The following is a 21931-nucleotide window of genomic DNA, read 5'->3' on the forward strand; positions in this document are numbered from 1 at the left end:
TTTTTCACTAGTCAAAGTGTGATTTCGTGCCTTGACCAGATCTGGTCAATTTTATCATTTTCTATGTTTAGATTTTCCACATTTTTCTTTAAGTCTTTTGACTAGAACTTCTATATAATGTAACCATCAGATCTGAATAAAAAAATTTCGTTTTGCTTTCATTCTTTTGAGTTTTTACTCTCTTTGTTCTTTGTTAGAACATTTCTTAGTTTCTTGGTGAGGTTATCTCCAAGTTTCGATCCTTCTTTTGTTGGACCGGTGCGTCACATCCGGCAACGATCGAAGTCTGGTAGTATCTTTGGGCTATTCCGCAACCCTTAGTGTCACCGTTCATACCATCAGTTCTCTTTCCTTACGGATCGAGTTCATATCTTTCCAATCCGGTTGAGTGTTCGTTCCTTAGGGTTCTTCAGAGCGGGACGATCGCTCTGTCGCTACGTAGCGACCGAGCTTTGACTCGAGCTCGGTCGCTACGTAGCGACCGAGCGGGATGGTCGCTCGGTCGCTACGTAGCGACCGAGCTTTGGCTCAGGTTTGGTTGCTGCATAGCGATCGGACGGCGTGTATGCGTGGTGACCGAGTTTGGTTTGTTCGGTTTGAATCCCAAAGGATACTTCTTCGTAAAAACTTCGTATTGGTTATTTTTACGAAAATTACATCTCTTCTTTTACTATCTCTTTCGGAAATACGATCTCCGAGGATTTTCGGGTGGTAATTCCGTCGTAACCGTTTTTGACCCCAACACCGGCTTGATACAAGGTTTCCCTGAAGAGAATATCCGAATATTTTCCAGGGAGAAATGTAGATTCTTTCCCTTTCCGAAATATTTCTTCATAAATATAGGAGATCCGTTGATATCTCACGCGCCGAAGGAGGGCTATTTGAATTTTGAAATCATCTTGAGATCCGAGGTTTCCAGAGCACGCGATCTTGGCCTTTATATGCTTCAGCTTTTCCCCATCTTCTTTACATCCAAGCCGACAATATCTTTACTTCAGGTATTACATTTTATCCCTCTATTTCTTTGCTACTGAGAATTTCTCTAGGTAGATCGAGCCGTCTTAGTCAGTTAGGGTTAGAGATTGACTTCCCTACGATCCTCGCGGCTTGTTGAATAGGACCAAAGGAAATGGTGAACTGGTGGTCAGTGAACCTGTGGATGTCTTTATTCTTTGTGGAGAAATGGTGAGGCTCTCGGAAAAGACTTGCTTCAGATGACATTCGTTGTGCCATACACAGTGCAGACCAATGAAGCCTAAAATAACAGATTTATATATACATGTTGAGTAGGTTAGATTACAAAGAACGATGGTTATCAATTTGAGGAGTTTTAGATTATGAGGCTGTACCTTTCGTCGATCAGTAGGAGCTCAAGGCGAATGAGAAAATTTGGCGGTGCAAATAGCCAGAGAAGAAGTGTCAGAAGTAAAATCATAGCATATACTAAGATCTCTTGGAACAGAGCATTACCGCGTCTCCCTCACCGCAAATAGCACAGTTTAAGATTTGTTTCATACCTTTGCTAGCTCCATCGTGAGGAATATGAGTTCTGGATTACTGAGATATGAAAATGACAAACAAAAGGCTTGAGCTGGCTTTCCTAGCTTCCAGAAGTCCTCTTGAGTCACTGTAAGCACCTGATGACACACAGATAACCGGCTAACTAATGAGTTTGCAAATCAAGAAAAGATAATGCTCAGCTCTTGGAAATATCATTCCAACATTTGGGTCATCTAGTAGATAAGGAGCTTGATAGAGCACAACCACCTGCAAAAATTGTTTGTTAATTTTATTATCTAGACGAACTGAAGATCACATGTATGTCTTCATTTTAAGTCTCTTTTTCTAGAGTAAAGCCAATAATTAGAGGCACAAGATGATCAAAAGTGTATACCTGTTTGCCTTTCATAGAGCTTACCACTTACGGCATACTGACACTTCTTCATGTTTTCATTTAGAGGTCGTATTCGAGAGCCATTTATCTTCACACGTTACAGCAATCGCATACCGAACTTCAACCTTATCGAAACAAAAGAAAAGAAATTGTGAGAATCCGTAAGACTGGATCAAATGAATCGACATCAAAACTAAAAGGCGACGGCTTTTAAAATGGGTTATCAACAACATTGACGAAAAAAAGAAATTGATCATTGCCATAACTTTAGATTCGAACTACAGAGACTTGCCGGTGGAGACATGGGACTTTCGGTTGGATTTTGTTAACAGAGCTTTCGATTTTTCGCTGGAGGCTTTCGGGTTTGCTTGCTTGCAAGTAAGTTCAGACGAAGCGGTTGAGCAATCTTTATATGAGGATAAAGATAGGGAGGTGGAACGAAACTACAAAGGAATTAGTGAGCAGCATTGATTGATCAAGAAGAGCTCACCGAAACGGACATCAGGGAGAACCAAGATGGTGAAGACGAAGTGGAACGCAATCGATGCGTCAGATAGTATGATTTTTGGTTGATGGGTTTGACATAGGATCAAGTTAATTTTTTAGAACACTCTAAGCCCATTTCTATCTTCCCTCTGTAGCTTATATTATGACATGGTCAAATAAGTGTTTCTTATTGGTCAATTTTTTAATCTTACATGGATAGTCTCTCCTTTGAGCATATCCTCTTTTACTTATTGTTTGATTTTAATGTAAAAGTGGTGGTAATGATTATGCCATGTGGCATTTTTTTGTAAATTTCCTAAAAATTAGATTTGGACAACTATATTTTTTAATTTATTTATAGGTTGACACATAAACGAAATTAACAGCTTAATTAACTGAAACATAAAAAAAAAAAAAATTTAATTAGTACAAAATACATGTTATAACTTTTTAAATGTTTCTCTATTAATATATAGGGAATTCCAAACAAACTTTATTAACCCGCCGGAAACATTTCTTTGTCAATTTTATATAGAAATTTGATTCGTTTAAAAACCTTCATATCATAAGTTCATAACATATTCTTACTGTTCAATTTTTTTTTTCTTTTTGGAATTTTCGGTACACATCTGGGTTTCTTATTGTTTTCAATAAAGACTGGCTTACAAATTAGCAATAAAATAAAACAGCATACATCTTACCCTTATCGCTTTTCTATATACTACCCCACTGGATTCTTACCAACAACTGTAGTTTGTCTTACTCAAAACATCAACCAGGAAAGTTAGAACCCACAAAAAAAAGGGAAATGGATCTTGCTCCTGAAAGTTCACTTATTGAGAAAGAAAATCTAGACTCATCGGCTACAACTATAACTCTATTCCTCACTACTTTTGTAGCTGTGGCTGGTTCCTTCGTTTTTGGCTCAGCTGTAAGTTTTTTTTTTTGGAACATCTCAGCTGTGAGTTTATATAACGTCTTATTAAATCTGTAATCTTTTTAGTTGTCTTTACTTATATATCAGTTGATTCTTGAAAACTCGTTTCACTTATTTGGCAGATAGGATACTCATCACCCGTCCAGTCCGACTTAACGAACGACTTGAATCTATCTGTGGCAGAGGTAAACTGTTTTTACTTAATTAATCCGTGTGTTTGGATTGTGATAACTGATAAGTATCTATGATCCGTTATGAAGAGCTAACGGATTGATGAACTAAAAAGAACAAAAAGTTAGAGGTAATTACAGATAATATGGGTTGACAAAAAATTACATATTATATGGCGGAGAAACTGACAGTATCAGATTTTCTAAGGATCTAAACCGTAATTCTGAAAACAAATCGAGATTAGTTAATCGATAAATTAACTAAAACTATGTATGTCTAAAAATGATTACAACCCTATTTAATTTTTCCAACCAAGTTTTAACTTTTTAATTTTATTTCCTTTTCTTTTTTTATATTTTATGAATTTTTTTATTTAAATAAAATAATAATTTATTTTGATCATGTAATGAACTATATTTTTAATATATTTTCTTATTTTTCTATTTTGGATAAATAATTTAAAACGAACCAACCTTTTAAATAAATTTTATGAATGACGTATGGTTGAATAAGTTTTATGAACAAAATAATATCATTTATTAGTATTTTATGAAAAATATTGGTTATAACAATATTCTATCACAGTCTCAAGACATAGTCGCATCTAAATTTTTTCAATATAATTTATTGGGGTTCACATATCCATATATAAGTAGCTTGTCTACTCACTTTCTATCTACATATCAATAGGAACCAAACAACCCAACGACCGTGACCCACGATTTCTTTCCATTTTCCTAATGCTTTTGTAGAAAAACTATATATATGTATATAGTATCTAGAATATTGTGATGAACCAGAAAATGAAAAATTTCTTATGTAGCTTTGAATCTCAAAAGTGTGTATTTGTGTAATCTTCTCCACTTTAAACCGTAACTCATCTAACACATTGAAAGCATCCCGACGCTGTGCGGATTTCATGAAATTTCAAAATCATTGTCTTGTATTTCTATTCACTTTGTATATATTTTACAAGATCAGTTCGGGCTAGCTCTAGCTCATTTTAGAATTTTGTCAGTAGTATCAACAATTTATTCCGCTTTACTCCACTATTCATCGATCATCCGTTTGTCAAAATAATAATATGAATATTGTATTGTGATGTTCCATATCAGTTGGCCATAATACTTTGAAAGCAAAACTTACTTAAATGTTTCCAACTTTGTGAATGCATTCAATGATACCACTATTAACTAAGTACTTTTAATATGACTATTGAATAGTATCTAGTATATTGTGATGATCTAGAAAATTGAAAATGTCTCATGTACAAGGTTAAAGATTGAGATAGTATGGATGCAAATGAAAATGACATTAAGTATTGAGGGAACTATATTATTCATAGCTAAGTGATTTATTAAAAAAACACATGAACAAGAATTCGATTGAATCCTCTAGTCGGATACTTGATGTCTCAGTTTTGAATGTTTCAAAATACTTGCAGTATTCGCTCTTCGGTTCGATTTTGACAGTTGGGGCAATGATTGGTGCAGCTATGAGTGGACGAATTTCTGATTTGATTGGCAGACGAGCTGTAAATTATATTTTTTTCTTACATAGAAATACATATATTTTTTAAGTTGGTAAACAATATCCATCTTTATCAGACAATGGGTTTCTCGGAGATGTTTTGCAGTCTTGGTTGGTTAGTGATCTACCTTTCTAAGGTATCTTCGTCTCCCTCTTTTTAAAAAAATGTATGTGAAGAAAAAATATATGTTCTTTGTTTTTAATTAGGTTACAATTTGGCTTGACGCTGGAAGATTCTTGGTCGGTTACGGGATGGGCATTCTTTCGTTTGTGGTAAAATATATTAACCTTACCAACTTGAATAATGAATATTTAGTGGTTATATATTGTATAAACAATTATTAATGGATCATACGCTCTTTGTGTTTTCCAAACTATAAACTGATGATGAAAGTGTTTGACATTAACTTTGTAAGATTGGGGATTTACTGATCTACAATGAATGAACTTTTAAGTTCTTAAAACGTCTATTTATACCAAATATTGACATATTAGATTGGAGATTATATGGTGCAATTTATAATTCCAGATTTGTTGGTTGGTAACTGACTTAGAAGTGCATCTAACATGTCATTATATGATTCAGAAATATGTTGAATTGTTCATGTACGATAAATATTTGTTGAAAATTGTTGATATACCAAAATATTTTGAATTGATCTCTTTAATAGATTTAGTGTTTCATAACTGATGATCAGGTCCCTGTATATATAGCTGAGATTACTCCTAAGGATCTTCGAGGTTGCTTTACAACAGTTCATCAGGTAAAATATATTATTAAACTTCAAATCAATTGAATTTCTCTTTAAACAAATGCTAAATTTACAAAATATCTCCACTTGTAAATGGTATTATTTAAATATTTCACTGTCTTATTATATTGCTTAAATGTCAATAAATTATCTATACAAATTTTAAATTTTGCAGCTAATGATATGTTTGGGTGTCTCCATAACATATCTACTAGGCTCTTTTGTTGGTTGGCGAATATTGGCTTTGATAGGTAATATACATATAAACATAATATTGATAAAGTAAACTTTCTAAAATAAGTATATCTTACTAGTAATACATGTCATTAATTCATGTTTAATACCTTAGGTATGGTACCATGTGTTGTACAAATTATGGGATTAATTTTCATTCCAGAATCACCAAGATGGTTGGTAAGTAATTTGTTACATATACTACAAAATCTTAGTGCATGTGATATAACAAATGATAATGAGGTAATTATATGGTTCTTACAGTTACCTAATAATATAGTAATTTTATGTCATAATGTTTAGAAAAGGGTTTTGTGGTTTTTATAAACGAATGGTAGTAATTTGTTTGCAAGTATTTTCAGGCAAAAGTTGGCAGATGGGAAGAATTTGAAATTGTATTGCAACGATTAAGAGGAGAATCTGCAGACGTTTCTAATGAATCTAGTGAGATCAAAGTAAAACAGCACTAAGTCTAGTTTCTTGAACTAATTTTTTTTATAAATGTTCTTTCAGATGTGTAACATTCTTGGTTTTTTGAAGGAGTATACACGCAGACTGTCACAAATTTCAGAAGGTGGTATATTTGATTTGTTCCAAGAGCAGTACTCGAAATCTCTACTTGTAAGTTAAACAGGTCAATTATCTTATATTGTTGAATGTCCGATAATCTATGATATTACAATGATGAAATGTCAAATGAGTTTAGGTGGGAGTTGGTCTAATGGCATTGCAACAATTTGGAGGCGTTAATGGAATTTCCTTTTATGCCAGCTCTATTTTTGTATCTGCGGGTACATACACATATAATATTAATGCACACACACAAGACTAAAACTTAAATTCAAGTAATCATTTTAATTTTATTTTTCAGGGCTTTCTTCCAAAATTGGAATGATTGCAATGGTTATTGTACAGGTACGTTTCTAGTTATTCATTTGTTTTCATTTTTTCACCGTTATCAGTAAAAAAATTGTCTTTCTAGACATTAAAAATTTAAATCTTTGGAATGGTAATCTAATAGAATAATTTTTTTAAACTTCAAAATCATAAAAAATTCAATACAATTAGCCAAAAAATGGAAGTAATTTTTTTTAAAATAATATTAATACTGAAAATATAATTTTATTTCAGATATCAATCCATATTTTCGTTATTTAAAAAATGTTGACATACAAGAAGAAAGAAAAATTGCACATACAATAAAAAATATAATGAACGAACAACCAAATTATTGTAAGAACAAAGTTAATCAAATATGACTAGATTGTGTGTTTGTTGTATCCATCGCAACCAAATTATATGTAGTTGATCATATTTAATTATTTTCAGATCCCAATGACAACTATAGGCGTAATTCTGATGGATAAATCAGGCAGACGACCACTCATTCTTGTAATAAACTATTTTTTACATTTTGGTTCTAGGTTATTCCTTTAATTATACCCAAAAACAATAAAATTTCTAATTTATATCTACACAATTCAGATTTCTGCTGCGGGCACATTTATCGGGTGTTTACTCGTCGCCTTATCATTTTCCTTACAGGTTCTCTCCTCTTTAAAATACATAATTTTGTATATCATAAAGCTTTATATAATGTTAATGAAAAAATTTCCCGAAATCAAATAAGGTTCTCCAAATGATTTGTACATTGGAATATATTTTCATCAGCTGTAGACCAAAATTTTGTTGGTTCTTTTGGGATGGTAACCGAATGGATATGAACTATGAACTTGGATAAAGATTGAATCGAGCACATATTCATTTTTATTAAAGAGTGTTTTGATCTTATTCTAAGATTTGGATTACACGAAATCTCTTTTTGTGATAATATAATTATAGTTTCATTTCTGTTCTATGCTACAATACAATAATAAAAATATAATTTTAGTGTTTATATATGTTTCTTCAAAGATTTTTGTTGAACTTTGAACAATTAATATTCTCTCTTTCTAAAAATTAGTTTTTAATTTTTTTTATTCATATTCTCATTTTCTAATGCCCACAACTCATTATATAGAGTACTGAGGGTTGCAATTGTTAGCACTCACAATTGCAATGATTAGTCAACATTTATTATTGTTAATACCAACAATTACAATAGTTAGCCAAATGTCATCACCAAAGTTTTTAATCGCCAACGGGTTCAATAGTTTATTATCACCAAAGGTTGCAAGGATTCATCACTAATGGTTACAATCACAAATAGTTAGAATTGCTCATCTAGACAACTGCAATGCTTCACTTAAACGGTTGCATAGATTCACTCAAATCTCCAACAATCCTTTATCATTTAAGTGTAACAAAATATTCACTAAATAATTATGACATATATTAAACTCATGCATAAATAAAAATGTTCTAAGAATAGAATTTTTATCTTAGTGTATTACACATTCCAAATGCCTGAGAATCAGAATGTCATGCAGATTATATCCTCTCAACCCATCAGTGCACATGAAAATAACATATACAAATTTCCACACAACTCTAAGTGTTTCCTCGACACTAATATAAGTTGTCTCCCTACCCATTCATGAGTGATGAGTGTATTAAATTCAAATCTCATGTTATTGAATCGGCCTCACTTAAAACTCATAGGTAGTAGATAATTTTAATCATGCACCTATAGATGACTTTTCAAAGTATCTATTAAGAAAACATTTTCAACATATATTTTTCTTGTAGATCCAAACACATACCTTGGGATGATATAAACATGTGCTTCAATCTTTAAGTATAGGATTTCCACATTAAATTCATCCTCTAATATTGTATTAGAGGGGAATTGATTTTCTCACAATTAAAGAATTAAAATGGAATTTATTATCATCCCTTTAACAGACATAGTTACAAAGTCTCTAGCTAATCATTTCGTCAAATGATATTCTATATTTCGTTAAGACCGAAAAACTTATGATATGATATCTTTACTCTGCCTATTTACCGGAATTTGTTAATGCTATGTATTCATATTCCATAGTCAAAATGTTCGTGCAAGTTTACTTCTTTAAAACCCATGAAATGGCACATAAGTAAAACACCCAACCAGTTGTGGAAGAATGATGCTATTTGTTAGCAATCCAACTTGCATTTGAATACCCTTATTTACCTATGACAAACCATACTTTATGGTTTCTTTTAATTACTTATGACCCATCTTAAGGCCTTCCATTATTGATTACTAATATTATAGTGTTTCTATTAAACCTCCATGTAAAATAAGCTATATCCGGCTTAGTGCTTGTCATGGTATGTATTTAGGAATCATCACTTGTAAATGATTAAGTTGTGATATTGATTGTCTTGTGTATAGCACAAGCTTCACATCCGTATCCATGGGAGTGCTCTCACAATTGAACCTCTTAAGAACTTTCTGAGTGTAATGAGATTGTATCAAAGATAGTTCTTTACTTTCATGTGGGATTCAAATTTCTAGAATCACATCCACTTCTCTTATGTCTTTCATTGCAAAATCTGATGACAATAATGCTTTTGTAAGCTCTTCTTGTCTAAGGTCAGCACCAAAGATCAACATTTCATAACATATAAGAAACTTATTATTCCATTATCAGACTCATAATTGTTATATAAACATTTATTCTACTGGTTTAACTTAACCACTTGATAAGACAAACTCATGAACCATTTAATGTCACTTTCTAGGTGCTTTCTTTAGATCATACAATTACTAGATCAAACTTATTGCTCAATACAAAGAACAATAAAATCTTAGGTTTTTTAATATGAACCTCTTTTTGAACAATTAATCCATTTCCCATGGATCGCAATCCATAACACTGGCCATGAACAATATGTTGTACAATCATGATGACTCAACCTCAATCATCATTCACTTGAATCCATATGGATCAACATCCTGCATGATGCAAGTAGAATCGTTCTAGTAACATAACATTTGAACCTTTCAGAACTTTTGCACCCTTTAGGTAAAGTTATGTTCGCACCCTTATGGTGATGACACGTTTACACCCTCTCGGTGATAACACATTAACACCTCTTTGGTCACGCGACGTTTGCACTCCTTTTCTTATGGCATGTTTGCACCCATTTGGCCACAACTTTTTTTCACCTCTTCGTCCATGACATGTTTGAAACTCTTCCGTCAAGACTAGTTCTCACGCCTTGGGTGTCTACACGTTAACACCCATTTGATTCCGAATCGTTTGCAACCTTCATTGATGACTCGTTTGCACCCATTTGGTGATGATACATTTGTACCCTTCCGGTGAACCATATAGTTTATTAATGTTTCCAAAAATAATATTAACATTATAAAATATATATTAGCACCTAGAGTATAAGTATCAGATTAATCTATATCTTCTCTTAGTTTAAACCATTGAATAATTGATCGAATCTTAAAGTGTCAATTGTTCCATCAACATTTTCATCTTCTTTTTAAAAATCATCTTGAAGCCGAAAGGCTGCAACCTAGTAGATGGTTCGATAAGATCCAAGTATTGTTTTCATGATTGAGTTAATCATATCATTTATTGCTTCTTTATAGAGAGCGAAATATTGAGGCTTTGAGAATTTAGCCATGTCATATATAATCGTCATTCTCCGTTTGATCCTCCTTGTTTCATCTTCTTTTTCATCTTTGAAAGTTTAATCTCTCAAGCATTTATAACTTTCCAGAATTTGATGTTATCTCTCACAAATAAAAAATAATAGTTCACAAGAAATTCTCTTTAAGATTGTTGGTTATTTGTGTTGGTAACCGAATGGATGTAGACTATGAACTTGGATAAGGATTGAATCACTTACAAGGTCACTTTTCTTAAAGAGTATTTTGGGTTACACAAAATCCTCATGTAAGATAAGAGAATGAAAATATCATTCTTGTTCTAGGCAAAGATATAAGAAAAACAAATAAAGATTTAGTGTTTATAGGTGTTTCTTCAAAGATTTGTGATGATCTTTGAGCAATGAATTCCTATCTGTTTCTACCAAATTTTTTTATATTTCATTCTTATTCTCAGTTGCCAATGCCACAACTCATTATACAGAGTACCAAGGATTGCAATTGGTTAGTACCAACAATTGCAATGTCTAGCCAAAAGTTATATCTGTTGATATCAACAATTGCAATGGTTAGCTAAAAATCACATTGGTTCATCTCCATAAACTTTAATTATCAATGGTTGTATTGATTTATCACCAAATGTTGCAACGGTTCATCACTAATAGATACAATTACAAACATTTGCAATGATTCACTTAAACAGTTGCAAAATTTCACTTAAACGGTTGAAAGGATTCAATTAAATTTTCAACAATTTTATGTATTTATTTTATAATATATATATAACTATATCAAATTTTGTGTATATAATTGCCTCATATTGCTTTATGGTTTCATATTTTTACTTTTTATTTCATGTTATTTTAGTATCTATCGTGCCTCTGAGATTAGTGCCTCGAAAAGTATTAGGAATTATTTTACTTGTTTGTTTTATTGCGCAACATTTTACTCGTTTGTTATTATAAATAATTGTAGCATATTTCAACGCTTCAAAATGTATGTAATTCTGCATATTATAAAATGTCGGCTCACCGCTTGACCAGAAAATTAAAAATGTGGGCTCACCAAATTGTAGGGTGTAAGGACGTTTAGTGGAGGGGCTTCATATATAGCCCTCACTGGCGTTCTGGTAAGTTTGAATCTGAAATATTATTTATAGTTAGTTCTAAAAAACATTATTTATATTTTCAAAAGATATGATGTTATTTTCCATTTTCCCGTCAGGTGTATACAGGTTCATTTTCGCTAGGAATGGGTGGGATACCTTGGGTCATTATGTCAGAGGTAAATAACTTCATGAAACATTTTGTCGTGTTGATTAGTATAGTAGAGCTCCTTGTTGTGTGGTCTAATTAGTAGTATATATATTGTTCATTTCCATGTGATTTTGATTTCTTTATTGAAACTTATTACTTAATATACAAGTTAAATAAGCACCTAGAAATTGTATTACATTCTTTATTTGAAACTTATTACTTAATAAGATATACTCTACGCTTTCCTTATATTACATTTGTTGTTTGGTTTAGTTGAAATTAGGTATTAAAAGTTCCATTTTATGTCAAGATATTTCCAATAGATATAAAAGGATCAGCAGGAAGTCTTGTGACTGTTGTTAGCTGGGTTGGATCTTGGATTGTATCCTTTGCATTTAACTTCCTAATGAATTGGAGTCCTGCAGGTACAAGTTTTGTTCCAATTTTACTTCTTTTGTTTCAGCCAATTTTCACTCTATATTTAAATGTGAAATGTATTTCCAAATAATTTTCAGGAACATTTTATGTTTTCGCTACAATTTGCGGGGTTACTGTTATATTTGTAGCAAAACTTGTACCAGAAACCAAAAGTCGAACGCTTGAGGAAATTCAATTTTCTATTAATTATGTAACATTGTAATGTTTAGATTGTTTATTACAAAGATACCAATTATTAAACACTAACTTTTAAATATGATATTTCCTTTCTTTTTTATTTGAGCATGAAATTGTTACAATGTCTTAGTCCATCTCCAATGTATTTTTGATATATTTTCTTTTGAAATAGAGAATTTCTATAATAGAACCCCTTAATTCCAACTCGAATCTCGGGTATGTTGATCTTCTGAACTCCAATGAACTTGCGCATTGCTTCGAATTGATCCTTGCCAATGGTTTAGTGAGTATGTCTGCCTGCTGCTCCAGGTACATGCTTTATTTCGATCAAGTTGAACTCCACACATTCTCGAATGAAATGGTACTTCGAGAGTATGTGTTTGCTTCTACCATGAAACATCGGGTTCTTGGTGAGGGCAATCGCTGACTTGTTGTCAATCTTCAACACGACCTTCTTGTCTTCTTTGTTCATGATCTCGACCATCAATTTCTTTAACTATATTGCTTGTTTTGCAGCTTCCGTAGCTGCCATGAACTCCGCCTCACATGAAGAGAGTGCCACCGTGGGTTGCTAGCACGATGTCCACGTGATCGGCGATGTTCCTAGGTAGAACATAAACCATGTAGTGCTTCTTCCATCATCAACGTCTATGTTATGGCTGCTGACACTGTAACCTGTAATCTCTTGTTTCATCTCGTTTGAAGAAGAGACAATACTCTGTAGTGCCCTTTATGTATCGTAGTAGATGCTTCACTGCTTCTCCATGACTCTCTCTTAGACTCTGCATATATATGCTTAATACACCAACCGAAAACGCCAAGTCTAGTCGTGTGTGAAGGAGATACCTTAAGCATCCTATGATGCTTCGATACGATGTTGCATCAATCTCAGGCTCCTCCTCTGCCTTTGATACTTTCAAACTCGTGTGCATCGGAACATGAGTATAGTTACATGACTCCATCTTAATCTTGACCAAGTATACCTTCTGCGGATCCTTCTTGTTTGATGTGAATGTCATCAGCTCCTTGCGTTACTTCTATACCAAGATAGTATGTAAGCTTCCCGAGGTCAGACATCTCCAATCTTCTTGACATATAATCTTTGAATTGCTTGATAACGTTGAGTGAGGACCCTGTTACAAACAAGTCATCAACTTATATAGCTATCATCAGAAGCTCCCCCTTCTCTTTCTTTTGATATACCGCAGGTTCCTTGGTGTACTTCGTGAACTACATCTCCTTGAGAACACGGTCGAGTTTGATGTTCCAAGCTCTCGGAGCTTGACGCAAACCGTATAGTGCTTTGCTAAGTTTGTACACATGATCCTCCTTTCCTCTCTCCACAAAGCCTTCTGGTTGAGTCACGTATACATCTTCATTTAAGTCTCCGTTCAGTAACGTAATTTTGACATCTAAGTGATGGATCTCCCATCTATTAGTTGCTGCTAAAGCCAAGAGTAGTCGTATGGTTTCCATCCGAGCAACTGGTGCAAACACTTCGTCGAAGTCTATGCCTTGTTGTTGCACGTAGCCTTTTGCAACTAGCCTTGCTTTGTATTTGATCACCGTTCCATCTGTATTCCTCTTGATCTTATAGATCCACTTCAAACCTATCGGTTTCACACCTGCCGGCTTCTTGACAAGCTTCCAGGTCTTGTTTTTGATGATAGATTCGATCTCTGCCTTCATTGCATCGATACAAGCTTGTATCACTGCAGCTTCGATGTAACTTTCTGGTTCACCATCGATGGTGAGCAAGAGTCTACCTGATGTGACCTTGTTCAGCAACAAGCCAATGTCGTATATATATCAATCTGACGGCAATTCAGAGACCGTCGATCATGCAAAAGGATACGACCAGCCAAGGAATTCTGCGAACACAATTTCCCAAATTCGGTCAACAGTCTTGGTCTTTGGTCAAGTCAATATTCCTAGTCAAGTCTTCATAGTTTTAAGAGCTTGATAGTTTCAAGGAATGACTAGATTATTTAATTCTACAGATTGTCTATTATATAAAGGTTTGCTTTGTATTGTTTTTATTCATTCAACCCTTTTAATAAAAATCTACTTTTTAAATTTGTTGAATCCTTTGTTCTTTGGAACATCGTAATGCTACGAGAGTGATCTTCATAAGCACGGTCTTGTTCACTAGTGGGGCTGCCTCTCACGGGCTAAGACCAACCCAGCAAGTATTTGGCCTTCCGCAGCCTTATACTGAAGAACCATAGATCCACCTTTCCTTTGATCCATCTTTGGGTCAAAGCTTATCCTTTTCACCAACCTTCGAGTGAATTCATTGGGAGATTTTATATTAAGTGGTATCAGAGCACACTTGAGGGTTCGGTGTTCACTTCTGTCATTCATCAATTTCATCCTTCCATCTTCTACAGAAAAAAAAAAAAAGATCCACGAGAAAACAAGAGATCATTCCATCTGAAGTTAAACTGAGACTGCTCCTCCATCTCTCGTAATTGCTCTAGGAGATTGCTTCTCCGAAAGCAACCTGTTTTGATCACTAGTGGGGCTGTCTCTCACGGTCACATGTTCTAAACATTAAGTCGGATTTGAGGGCAAATCCTTTTGAAGGAGGAGGGGATGATGTGACCTTGTTCAGCAACAAGCCAATGTCGTATAATATATCAATCTGACGGCAATTCAGAGACTGTCAATCATGCAAAAGGATACGACCAGCCAAGGAATTCTGCGAACACAATTTCCCAAATTCGGTCAACAGTCTTGGTCTTTGGTCAAGTCAATATTCCTAGTCAAGTCTACATAGTTTTAAGAGCTTTATAGTTTCAAGGAATGACTAGATTATTTAATTCTACAGATTGCCTATTATATAAAGACTTGCTTTGTATTGTTTTTATTCATTCAACCCTTTTAATAAAAATCTACTTTTTAAATTTGTTGAATCCTTTGTTCTTTGGAACATCGTAATGCTACGAGAGTGATCTCCGTAAGCACGGTATTGTTCACTAGTGGGGCTGCCTCTCACGGACTAAGACCAACCCAGCAAGTATCTGGCCTTCTGCAGCCTTATACTGAAGAACCATAGATCCACCTTTCCTTTGATCCATCTTTGGGTCAAAGCTTATCCTTTTCACCAACCTTCGAGTGCATTCCTTGGGAGATTTTCTATTATTACCACCTTCAACCTCGGCGAGTAGAATGTAATCATCGAACCGCTTTGGTTTTCTGATGTTACGACCATGTCTTGATGTTACATGCTGGTCTAGGTTTGCAACATTGTTCTCTGCTACTTGCTCTTGTTCACCTGCATCTACAACTTCTTATTCTTCATTATTGTTTTGCTCTTCGTGGTGTTGGTGATCTTGATGCTCATCACCATCTCCTTCTTCTGTAACATCGATATGAGGACGCTTGAATGATCCTGGTTCTTCGTCCACATTTGTTGATAGTGTATACGATGCGGGAAGATGTCTAGTTACACCGTTTTCTTCACAATAACGAATGAACTCAGAAGATGTGAACTCTCCTCCTCTATCGGTGCGAAAAGTTTTGAGTATTAGCTTCGTTTGATTCTCCATATACTCCTTGAACATTTTGAACCGATCGAACGCTTCACTCTTCTCTCTTACCAGCATTGTCCACATATATCTTGAGTAATCATAAATTTAGACGAATACATATCTATTGTTTTCTGGTTTGATGGTGATATCGGACCGCACAAGTCACCATGTACCAACTCCAATGCGTGTGATGCTCGATACTTTTCTTTAGGCGGGAAAGGCTTCCAAGTTTGCTTCCCAACTAAGCAGGCGCTGCACACATCTTTCTTTTGTATCACCTGAGGCATCCCTACTACCATCTCCTTGTCTACCATATTCTTCATGACTCCAAATTTCACATGCCCTACCCGCTCATGCCATGTCCATGTAACATCAGTTTCTTGTATTTGAAGACACTCTGGAAATTCAACCTCCACTGACGTCTTGTACAATCGGTTTGGTTGCCTTGCGACTTGTACTAATAGCCTTCCACGGGGATCTTTCAGCATCAGTAAGTCTTCTTTCATATTAACCTCACAAACCATCTCGGTTGCTTGTCCAAGACTTATGAGATTGTGTTTAAGACTTGGGATGTAGTAGATATATTTGAGTGCTCTTCTCTCCCCTGTTTCCCAACGAAAGTAATCACACCTCTCCCGACTATTTTGACGTATGAAACATCGCCAAATTTGACTTTGCCTTTGATGCTCTCGTCTAGGTTTGAGAAGAACTCTCTCTCTTGCCTGTCATATGTTTACTTGCACCATTGTCAAGGTACACTCTCTCTTCGTTGAGGAATACAACTTCGTGCATATATAATGCATCTGATTCTTGTGTTTCCGTTAGGTTAGCTTCTTCTTTTGGTCGTCTAGGACAATGTGACACGAAGTGCCCCATCTTGTCGCCTCTCCAACATTTAACTTTAGAGTAGTCCTTCTTTGTCGTGTCCGAAGCTTCTACTCCTTTGTTATGACCATCAGAACCATTAGACCTTCCTCGTCCTCTTCCTCTTCCACCATAACTTCTACCTCTGCCTCTTCCTCGCGAGTTGTTATGGCTTCCACGACCTTGTGTATCATTCTTCACAAACATTAGCTTCGATTGATCTTCATCTTGGATTTCTTCTTTTATGCCTTTTTTCGAAATCCTTCAATCTCCGAACAATATCTTCGAACCCCGTTGAATTTAGATCCAGCACTTGTTCCCACGAAGCTATGATGTGAATGAACTTCGTTCTTGGAAGTCCCTTCAGAAACTTCTTTAACATCTTTGATTCTTCATTATCTCTCCTAACGCGGCTGCTCTCGATGCTAAGCCTAAACTTTTTCCTGCGTAGTCATCCACCGTTTGTGTCTGTCATCTTCAGTTTGTCGAACTCAGACATCAAAGTATGTAACCTTGCTTCTCTCACGCGATCAGCACCCAGGTTACGGCATTTGATAGCTTCCAAAATCTTCTTCGATGTATCATGTTCTCCTATCTGAAGTATTAGCACTTCCGGGACTGATTGAAAGATTAGAGCAATCGCCATATTGTTCTTCTTTGCATCATCGCTCCCTGGATCAATCGTATCCCAAACATCGTATAAACGAAGCATCACTTTCATTCGCATCGACCATACGGTGTAGTTGGTCGATGATAGCATCGGACATCGTATGTCCTTCTTCATCTCAAGACCTTTATCACGTCCTTGAGAATTGTTATTGTCTCCCATGTTTTGATCGAGTTACAACTCCTCTTGTAAACGATCTTCGAAACCTGGAGCTCTGATACCAATTAAAGTTGCACAAACAGAAGGATTATAAGAACTTCTCTTCTTATAGATTTAGAAACTCTCTCAAAACTAAACCTTTCAATGTGTTTCTCTTGATGGAACATCTCTCCATGAGAACTCTTTATATAGGAAGAAGCTACATCTTTTCCTAAGGGCGAAGCTACATCTTTTCCTAATAATAATATGGAAACATTCCTAAGCTCGATATGTTTTTTTTTCTTAACCCATCAAACTTCACTTTAATGAGTTAACTTGCTCCTCAAGTTAATTAGAATTATCCAACACAAACCCTAAGAGCCGACTACAACGGCCAGAAACCCGCACCTAACTTGCGTCGACACTCCAACACCTAGCATAAACCCATCAAGACCGGAGCTTTCTTACAGAAAAAGACGATCTCTAGAGGCCACAAGATTCAGAGCGCCGAACAAGGCAGAGAGAGTGAGAGTCTCCGCGAAGTAGTAAAGAGAAAAAGAGCAGAAGGGAGAGAAAGGGAAGCCTCCGGTACGCGCCGTCCGTGCCTGAGCAAAACAAGTTTAGATAATCGCCCCTAGAGAGAAATAGGGAGGAGAAGCTTGTAACTGTTTTCTTGATCCTTGATCATGTTGGAAGGGTTTTGATACAAAGATGTAGGTATCTTGGCGAACATTCAGAAATTTATACGAAAGCTTTGGTTTTTTCAGGTTATGTGTTAGTATGGATTTTTTCTAACCAAAAGTTGATGGAGAACACATGATTTGCATTAGAGAAATGTCAATTACATGGAAAGAAAATAATTGATTGAATGTTAAGGCTACATTTCAAAATTCAGCGTTAAATTCAGTTTTAATGTTATACTTTTTCACTATATGGAAAATATATGTGCTTATGAAATAATTTATTGTTTGGAAATTTTGTGTATTGGTAATCTCTAATGTTTATTAATGAAGTTTGTTTGTTTGCCGTAATTTTTTGTAAAATATCAATGATATTTTGTTACTGTATAATATTTTTTAAAGTTTTTTATATTTTGCATTGTTTATACAACTATCTCTAAATTTAAATGTTATATGAAAGTTAAGTAATGTTTGTGTTGCACAAAAAAAAGGAATGTATAGTGTTTGATATTTTAATTTATAATTTTATAGGGATTGTCGCTTGTTAAGAATGAAATGCCACGTTGCCACATAGTTGCAAACAAAGAACAAAAAACTGTGGTTGACCTTAGCCAGCAAATAGAACATTATCCAGAAATCTAACATTTCCACCAATCCTTCACTTCCTTGGCGATCCAAACAAACACAAGAAAATGCAAGAAAATCTCCATCTCTGAGTACACTCTTTCTCTAGAAAATGGAGACCATTCTCTCTCCTCGTTGTCTATCTCCTCCTCTCATTCCAAAACTATCATCTTCTCATCAATCCAAACATGCTACTTCTTCTTCTTTGGCTCTCTCGAATCACACCGTCTCGGGCCCGAAACACCTTTCCACTCGGTTTAGTGCTAAACCAGAATCTTGGTTAACAGATGCAAAGCAAGGACTAGCTGCTCTATCTCTTTCTCTGGCTCTTACTTTCTCACCTGTTGGCACTGCCTTAGCCTCTGAGTTCAATATTCTCAACGATGGTCCACCCAAAGAAACTTACGTTGTGGACGACGCTGGTGTTCTTAGTCGAGTTACGAGATCAGATCTGAAGAAACTCTTGTCTGATCTTGAATACAGAAAGAAACTCCGACTCAATTTCATCACTGTCCGGAAGCTCACTGTGAGTTTCGTTTTATAATATAAAAAATTATTTGTGTGAACAGAAAGTTGAACCGAAACTGGTTTGCGTAAATTGCAGAGTAAAGCAGATGCGTTTGAGTATGCAGACCAGGTTCTGGAGAAATGGTATCCTTCGATTGAAGAAGGCAACAATAAGGGTATTGTTGTTTTGATTACTAGCCAGAAGGAAGGGGCAATTACTGGTGGTCCTGCCTTCATTGAAGCTGTAGGTGAAAAGATTCTTGATGCTACCGTCTCGGAAAATCTTCCCGGTACGTTTTCATCCCGGTCTGGTATAGAGTATGTCGCACTGTTAGAATTTCAGTATAGGGCTGCTGAGACTAAGGGTCTTTCAATCTTGATCTTGGTTTTGATTGGGTGTAGAAATAATAGTAACTAAAATTTTACCCATTATTTTTAGTCTCGGTCGTTTGTACTGGACGTGATGAGTTTTTTTATATGTGGTACAGTACTAGCCACAGACGAAAAATACAATGAGGCAATATACAGCAGTGCAAAACGGTTGGTTGCAGCAATAGACGGTCTCCCAGACCCCGGTGGTCCAGAAGTGAAGGATAACAAGAGAGAATCAAATTTCAAAACGAAAGAAGAAACCGAAGAGAAGAGAGGACAGTTCAGTCTTGTCGTTGGAGGTTTGCTTGTAATTGCCTTTGTTGTTCCCATGGCTCAGTACTATGCTTATGTATCCAAGAAGTAGTGTCTTGGCTCACTTTCGTATATACCAAACTTGGCCAGGTCATAATATTGCTACCAACCCGGTTGAATCATGATTTGTTTTTGTTATGGTTTATTGGTATATCGGTTTATTTGAGCAATATATTTAAGTACACAATATGACAACATAAACGAAATAATGAATGAAACCAACCAATAGGAACATCATTTCAATTTTATGCTTAGAAGAAATGGCATTCGATTTGACAACGGTGGGTCGGAATACTTCCCGGTTAAAATTTCATTTCAAACGAAATGGTTTGCGGGCTTCAGTATAATTCATTCCCAATTTACGAACTCAGAACTATGTTGCATGTTTTGGTCGTTACAGCTTTAGTTTGTCCATATGAAATGCGGCTATCGTAATTTTGTGGCGCTCCTCCGACTCTGCAACATACCATTATTAGATTTTCGAAACCTGAAACAGAAGAAACTTGTTGCTAAACCAAAATAACAAACATTTTTCAATGAATAACAAATTTCAAATTCACACTAAAAACGAAATAATTCTTACTGAATAGGAAATATTTAGCAATGAGACTGAATTTGATAGAGAAGATATCAATGTAATTACATTTAAATTAAGCAAATGAGCTTGAAATTTGTTGAAATACTTCTCTACAGTCTTAATAAAGGATCATTCAGCCTATTATCTTGTATGGTATCAGAGCTATCTTAAACCTAAACGCGCCATCAAACTCTTTTCAAAATTTTCTTCGATTCATCATGTTAGGCGACTCAAAATCACCGGCTCTTAGCAATGAAATAGCATACCACGGAGTTTCTGAAACCAGTAGCAAGAAGAAACAGTTGTAGTTGAGCATACAAGTTTCAGGACGTACAGAGCTTTACGCATCTTGCATATTTTTTTTTGAATGAATGTTAAATTATATTCATAAAAGAAAACCTGTTTACAACTAGCGGACCTTTATGTAAAACCTATTTCTTCCCCCCTTTACAAATCCAGATTATAACCCCAAGCAAAGTTTTTTCCTATTTACAATCTAGCACCAAACCAATACTGCAAAATCCCTTGCATTCCTTTGCCACCTTTAATTCTCATCAGACTTAGCTTATTACGAACTCCTTTCTCAACCAACTTCTGTAGAGCTGACAATGGCAATGGCTTATCATCATGTTTGATCTTATTTCTTTTCCTCCATAACGCATAGACCGCAGCTTGAAATGCATATCTAACGCAGAAGAGTTTCTTTCTTTCCATAGACTGATCTGTGATCAAGATTACTATCGCATTCCAATCATTTGTGTAAGCACTACCCAACATCCCTTTCACAAGGAATTCCCACAGCTGAGAAGAGAAGGAACAACCAAAGAAGAGATGATTCTTTGTTTCAGGAGCACACTTACACAGGACACACGTTTCATCAACCCCTCTACTCCAACTTGAAATTCTGTCCATAGTTGATAACCTATTCAACATCGCAAGCCACACTATGAACGAGAACTTAGGAGTTGCCTGCACAAACCAGACACTTCTTGACCAACTACACTGAGTAAAATTCACTCTCAATAACCTCCAAGTCTCGTTAGTTGAGAAACTAGCTTTATATCCCGACCCCCTACGCCACATACTCATATCCTCAGTAGATGGACAATGCTTATCCTTTAGCTCTGTTATATCTGCTTCAATTTCATTCAAAATTCCAGCATGATGCATGCGCCTTTTACGCACATTCATCACAGCCTCCTCAACCGTTTCACCTCTCCTAATCCCCATATC

The 21931-nt window shown here is 35.3% G+C and overlaps 2 protein-coding genes across 5 annotated transcripts; both read left to right on the forward strand.

Annotated features, from left to right (window-relative positions):
• Nucleotides 1-654: 654 nt before the first annotated feature.
• LOC106414061 (sugar transporter ERD6-like 5) lies at nucleotides 655-12524 on the forward strand. Of its 4 annotated transcripts, none has more exons than XR_007314609.1 (18): nucleotides 666-3311; nucleotides 3440-3502; nucleotides 4933-5022; nucleotides 5096-5155; nucleotides 5226-5291; nucleotides 5717-5782; nucleotides 5946-6021; nucleotides 6120-6184; nucleotides 6367-6459; nucleotides 6545-6625; nucleotides 6711-6795; nucleotides 6876-6919; nucleotides 7334-7396; nucleotides 7490-7549; nucleotides 11629-11682; nucleotides 11778-11837; nucleotides 12133-12234; nucleotides 12325-12524. XR_007314609.1 is itself a non-coding variant. In XM_013854776.3 (18 exons), exons 1-18 carry the CDS (start codon nucleotides 3189-3191, stop codon nucleotides 12447-12449), a joined length of 1389 nt encoding a protein of 462 aa, XP_013710230.1. In that variant the 5' UTR covers nucleotides 1994-3188; the 3' UTR covers nucleotides 12450-12524. The 4 variants fall into 4 exon arrangements, 2 of the variants coding, with proteins under 2 accessions (XP_048591638.1, XP_013710230.1); XM_013854776.3 differs by having other exon boundaries at nucleotides 1994-3311; nucleotides 12120-12234; XR_007314610.1 differs by lacking the exons at nucleotides 7334-7396; nucleotides 7490-7549 and having other exon boundaries at nucleotides 655-3311.
• A 6328-nt stretch (nucleotides 12525-18852) lies between these two features.
• On the forward strand, nucleotides 18853-20266 carry LOC106396419 (UPF0603 protein At1g54780, chloroplastic). The gene is made up of 3 exons (XM_022713420.2): nucleotides 18853-19456; nucleotides 19535-19727; nucleotides 19926-20266. Exons 1-3 carry the CDS (start codon nucleotides 19043-19045, stop codon nucleotides 20171-20173), a joined length of 855 nt encoding a protein of 284 aa, XP_022569141.1. The 5' UTR covers nucleotides 18853-19042; the 3' UTR covers nucleotides 20174-20266.
• Nucleotides 20267-21931: the final 1665 nt, after the last annotated feature.

Source organism: Brassica napus, chromosome A1, assembly GCF_020379485.1.
Source record: "Brassica napus cultivar Da-Ae chromosome A1, Da-Ae, whole genome shotgun sequence".
Taxonomy (NCBI): domain Eukaryota; kingdom Viridiplantae; phylum Streptophyta; class Magnoliopsida; order Brassicales; family Brassicaceae; genus Brassica; species Brassica napus.